Source organism: Triticum aestivum, chromosome 1A, assembly GCF_018294505.1.
Source record: "Triticum aestivum cultivar Chinese Spring chromosome 1A, IWGSC CS RefSeq v2.1, whole genome shotgun sequence".
NCBI classification, from domain to species: domain Eukaryota; kingdom Viridiplantae; phylum Streptophyta; class Magnoliopsida; order Poales; family Poaceae; genus Triticum; species Triticum aestivum.
Window position 1 is genome coordinate 545,873,484 of NC_057794.1, and position 5,566 is coordinate 545,879,049.

The 5,566-nt window shown below is 44.4% G+C and overlaps 1 protein-coding gene across 2 annotated transcripts; it reads right to left on the reverse strand.

Annotated features, from left to right (window-relative positions):
* Positions 1-3,016: 3,016 nt before the first annotated feature.
* Positions 3,017-5,517, reverse strand: LOC123180297 (30S ribosomal protein S16-2, chloroplastic/mitochondrial). 2 transcript variants are annotated; one of them, XM_044592318.1, is made up of 4 exons: positions 4,522-5,517; positions 4,138-4,183; positions 3,417-3,616; positions 3,017-3,270 (listed from the first exon to the last, which is right to left on the reverse strand). In XM_044592318.1, exons 1-4 carry the CDS (start codon positions 4,652-4,654, stop codon positions 3,245-3,247), a joined length of 405 nt encoding a protein of 134 aa, XP_044448253.1. In that variant the 5' UTR covers positions 4,655-5,517; the 3' UTR covers positions 3,017-3,244. The 2 variants fall into 2 exon arrangements, with proteins under 2 accessions (XP_044448253.1, XP_044448247.1); XM_044592312.1 differs by having other exon boundaries at positions 3,382-3,616; positions 4,522-5,514.
* Positions 5,518-5,566: the final 49 nt, after the last annotated feature.

Genomic DNA, 5,566 nt, shown 5'->3' on the forward strand with positions numbered 1-5,566 from the left:
CAAATTGCCGTCGAAAATGCCATCATTTTCAAGCTCGAGGATGCACAAGAGATAAGAACTCTCATGGTGCTGGAGTTATGGTTGTGGCGCACATTAAAATTGTCTGTGCTAGGGCTTGCTTCTTCGGAACGCATGATCGCGCGACAAAGAAGGTGATGCACTGATGCTAACACGAAACACTTTCAGGCAGTGGGTAATGGACGAAGAGTGAAAAACTTCACCCTGCTGTTAAAGTGAGTGGCACGGTCATTTCGGACCAGGAGGGCAAGATGGAGGCTTTTTCGTAGGCTTTTGAGGGGCTGCTGGGAGCACTAGAGGTCTAAATGCTATTTGGATGAACGATGTTGATCTCAAGACTTGGATGCATCTTTTACGGAAACTAAAGTCTGGGTTCATGGGCATCTTTTATCAAACACAAAGGCCTAGAGTATCATCAAACAGGATAACAATAGTAGAACATAAAAGCGCGCGTTGCCAGGCCCGTTCATCTATACCAATATAAAAAGACTCAAATGGGCAGATCCAAACCATCTCGACCGTCAAATCATGTTATCTAGCGGTTCAGATCGCTCCAATGTTGAGCACCAAACACGTTTAATGCTCTAATTATCCACCACTGTCATTGGTTATAAACACGTTTTGACTCAACACTATCCTTTGAAATCTGTCATGTAATTAATATCCGACCATTCCCGTGAATATCTTACCAAATACCAACATGCAACAGATATATCTTACCTAATATAACGTGCAACTAACATCCTACCTAATATAAACGTGCATTGCACGTACATTATTACTAGTTTGAGAAAGAGCAATAAGTATTTGGAAAATTTGGACAATTAAATATCTAGAAATTAAACAGTTCAAGTTACATTGTGGAAGGTGAATGCATACATGCCTACATCCGTGGCATTTTTTTTGGAAGGTTACAAAATGTTAATAGTGCGGTCACTGCTAAGTGAACATTGGTGATTACGGCACCATGAAAGAAAAACATTGTAGACCAATTTAATAATTTTGCTCCATTCTCAAAGGGACATGGTATCACTAAAATCAAAGCAAAATTAGGTGAGGAAGTGAGCAAAGTGGAAAACTGCATGGAGATTGTTTGTGCATCTTTGTTTGGGCTGGGTGCACACCAGAGCCAGGAGAAACCGAAACGAAATAGGAAAACACCCATTCCTAAGCCTTGTTCACGTTTGTTTTAAGATCCTAGGCCATGTTCATGGGAAGGCTGAACCTGCTAGTGGCCGAGGAACCCACTACGGCCCGGTTCGCGTTAAGGCGCTTGTTTGCAAATCCAACGGCTGGTGGCCTTAAATCGCTGTGAGAGGTCCTAGGTAGCTCAATTTTATTGTTCTTTATTAATAGCAACCATTTTAAAGCTCTATGTGGGAGCTGGCCAAGGTTTCGGCGCACTTAACAAAACCCTAATCCCCCAAAAAACGGATGCAATAGAGGTGGGAGACTTCAGGCCAATTAGAGGAGAGGGAGGCAAGACTGCGGTTATGTTTGAGGTGAGAGGCAAGGGACGGGGATATAGGGTTGTTTGACTATTTTTCATTACGTTCGTGAGGAATATTTACCGACGGGGGCGTGTGTGGGAGGATCGGACAAAAAACCGGCATAGACGTGGGTGAGAGGATTGGATGAAGGCTAGGCAGGATGCAGTCAGCATGGCAGGAAAGGAAAGCTTTGCTTCATTTTAGATATTACAAGGCAATTGTCCGTGCGTTGCAACGAGGCATAATATTCTAGTTAACTAATATGATTGTATACCAAAAAAGTACACTTAAGACATAAAAGTAACATAGGAGATCCTGTAGTAAATAAGCAATCAAAACTTGCAGCCCACAAGAAATGATCTTCCCGATTCGAAAAAAAATGCAGAATGTAACTTTAATTTCTTTTGCGGGGGAGGATGTAACTTTAATTAATCTACCATGTCATATGAATTCTCATAACCAAAAAGAAAAAAGTAACTGCGGCGCCCTACGTAGCACTATAATTTTTAGAAATATTTATATAGCGTGTGAGATAGAATAATTGTGTTCTACTTTAAAAAGGCCAGATTATAAGGAACCTTTGTACTAACGAAGCCCAAGATTTTAAAGTTTTCACTCGGAAGTATCATAACCTTTGATCTTGAAAAAAGCGATTATGAGCAGTTTCTAACTGGAAGGAAATAATGTGTAGTACCTTCCAACAACCTTGCATTGTATTGCCTCGCCAATATGAGCTAAATAGGATACGCAGAATTGATGGTCAAGAGGAGTGTGTTTTCAGCATCAAAGACATGTATAATTGACTGGTAAAAGTTAACAGTTAAAATAAATTAAACGGGCAATGTGCAGCAAATCAAACAACACATGAAAGATGTCTGGATTTACCGGTAGTGAAGGCTGATGGCCAAGAATGCCTGCCTGCCTGCATGACAAGAGCGTGTTTACCAAACTTAGGAAACGAAGAAACAAAATCCAACGAAAAGAGGTGGAGAAACTTGTCACGAGTTCCATCGCTTTGGGTGTGGCGACGCGGGCCGGCCGTGCTCGAAGGTACGACGGAGGCGATCGAATCCTGGGGTGATCCACGGGTTATGCACGTCATGGTTGAATATTAAGATGACAATGGATCCATAGGTGGTCGTAGCAGCGTACTCGCGATGAGGCCGGTGTCCAGTCGCCATGAGGCCGGTGTCGACAAGACGCCAAGACGCCAAGGAATTTTAACTGACGATGAATTTGAATGCATTACAATCGAAGTCGTTTACATACACTTACCCCTATGAAAACAAGGACGCACACCCTGTCCCACCTCCGAGCCGAGAGACTGAGCCGGCATAGCAACACCGATTGTTGCACTTCCCAAGGGGCAATGAGACGGTACATAATAATGACAACATGCCCTTCATCTAAATAACTTGATAATTTTGTGACATATTTTGCTTTTAGGAGGCAACATGCCTTCCATGGCTGTGAGACAACAGCCTGGCCAGACCAATGCAAGGAAGAGATCACACAAGACAATATATGTCAACTTTTTAGATCAATAATAATCAAGCAACAACATCAAATAAAGCATCCATCATATTCGATTGGATTTGGATCACACAGCAGGAATAATCATACAAGCATATACATATATTGGATTGGATTGGGATCAACACTTTAAGATTATCTGTCAACTTGAGCATCCCAAAGGAATGCAGAAATCCACTCGAAAGGGATCATATCAGTAGTAGTCAGAAGCCGGCTGGGCTGGCTAACTCTGCAGCAAAGGCCAACAAACCACGAGTGACAGTCTTGTCAGGAGCACAACAAACAAATTCTTTTGACTTGCAGCACAATTCCATATTCCACAACAGAAAAACTATCATGCCTCCAATGAAGGTTCTGTAGGTTCTTCAGCGTCACCTTCAGCAGCATTGGGATCATTAACAATTGTGACACCCTCAAGATCCAAAGGGCTGCCAGTCATCGGATGAATAGGGCTTCTGTCACGTGGCCCACCCTTCCGGCCCATAGCTAGCAATGGAGGTGGAGGCAGAACACCAGCGCGGAAGAGGATACGCTGAACGGGATCTGATGGCTGTGCCCCAACAGACAGCCAGTACCTACAACACAAGTATGGTTATATGGTGTCACTATAGTTGTATGGTGTCATGTGGTCTTGCAGGGCAGGTGGAAGAAACAGCATGGCATATTTGTAGCAACTACTCTTAGGCCTGCTATGGATGAAATCGAACACATCTCATGTACTTGCAACACATCCCAATGGAGGGAGGCAAAGCAAACGTAGAAGTGAACGGTGCTTGCCAGTTGGCACTACATCAACTAGCATAGTGCAGCCGCAGATAGTTTGCTTGTCATTCTTCTGTTTTGCCTACCCACTCAATATCCCCAATGATACAATGTACCGCCACAAAGGATGAGAACGACAAGGCCCGAATTGTTTAGGTTTCATAGAAAAGGCATAGTCTATTTAGCTTTAGCCTCTAAAATACCACCCAATCGTCTATCAAAGAATAAGTTTACTTGAATGAACAAACACTGTTGCTTCTAGAGTAGGTGCAGCAGAAGCTGCAACATTGGAAATTTCTCCAAAAGGGAGTATAACTGAGGAAGCAGAACTCACTTGACCCGGTCGAACTTGAGCCCCATCCTCTTGCCACCATCCTTCCCTGCAAACAGCAACAGAAAAAGGGGACACATTTCATCGTCAGCCATTCTTCAGTTACACCGCCTCCGAAAATGTGAATTTTATTTGCTAGTACATACTAGTACTAGTTAGACAATAGTCAGGCCAACCTGTGTGTACTAGTTAAGCTTGGCTTGGCACCCCTGCCGTGCTATTATAGATCCGCCACTGACAGAGGCGCAAAATCGCATCACCAATGCTTGGCAGGCGCGACCAGAGAAGCACGACTAAGAGGGGCCGATTCTTTCCGAATCAAGATGCGAACACCACGGGGGTACAAGAACAGATGGACTGGGGGTTCGGGGTGGGGGGCTGTCTCACCGGGGAGCGGGTTGTAGTAGCCGAGGACCTCGAGGTGCTTGCCGTCTCGCGGGGAGCGGCTATCGGCGGCCATGACACGGTAAAAGGGCCGGTTCCGGCAGCCGAACCGCGCGAGCCGGATCCGCACCACCATGGCTTTCTTCTTCTTGTTCCTCGCCGCCGGCCTTCGTTTCTCCGGGTGAGAGGGGTAGTGTGGGAAGAATGGTTTTGGGTTGGCGATTAGTGCGTGCCTTCTGGGCTGGGCTGGGCCGGGTTTATCCAAATGGTATTTCTTAGTGGGCCTAGATCAATGCCCTAAATTGGGGCCGATCCATGTACGCGAATTTGATCGCAGATCCTACTACCCAAGCTAAAAAAAAAGAGCAAATGATCCTAAAAAAACTAATAAAAAACCCTAAAAAAAGTGATCCTAAAAAACTCAGGAGATTTAAATAATCCTCCAAAGCATGAGTGAATGTTATGCTAAAAACAAGTAAAATTAAGCTTTATTTATCTTCCTTTTTCTAGAAACAAAACCTTCATTTGATCAATTTACTGTAGGTTGGCAAGAAACAAAATGAATTTCACAAAGCGCAATAAAAGTCCCTGGAAAATCTTTGTCATGACTCTTATAAAATTTGAGTAGGTATCAGTGGCGGACCTTGACAAGAAAGTGTGTGGGCCGATCCATTGTACTCCCTCCGTTCGGAATTACTTGTCGCAAAAATGAATGTATCTAGACGTATTTTAGTTCTAGATACATTCATATCCGAGGCAAATAATTCCGAACGGAGGGGGTATCATATAGGGAATGAGCGCTTTCAGAGAGCTTGTCCGAAGCGTGAAGGTCGACCATGACGACGGACGACAGGCCAGAGTTCATGCAGTCAACGAACATCCTGTCCGAGTCTCTCCTCGCCTCTTCGCGATGTGTCGCCAGCTCGAGGAAGCCCAGCTTATCTCCTACAGCAAGCTGCAAGGCTGCAGAGCCAGTTCCATGATTTTTTTCGTGAGATCAGTCTATCTCCTACAGCAAGCTGCAAGGCAGTAGGGCCAGTTCATACCT

What these genes read in the sequence shown, in the direction of transcription:
- LOC123180297 (XM_044592312.1), bottom strand. Translation starts at nt 4,654, where the DNA reads ATGGTGGTGCGGATCCGGCTCGCGCGGTTCGGCTGCCGGAACCGGCCC. An exon ending in CTACTACAACCCGCTCCCCG is followed by an intron (nt 4,184 to 4,521) that starts GTGAGACAGCCC and finishes TGCTGTTTGCAG; the next exon opens with GGAAGGATGGTGGCAAGAGG. An exon ending in CTCAAGTTCGACCGGGTCAA is followed by an intron (nt 3,617 to 4,137) that starts GTGAGTTCTGCT and finishes CTTGTGTTGTAG; the next exon opens with GTACTGGCTGTCTGTTGGGG.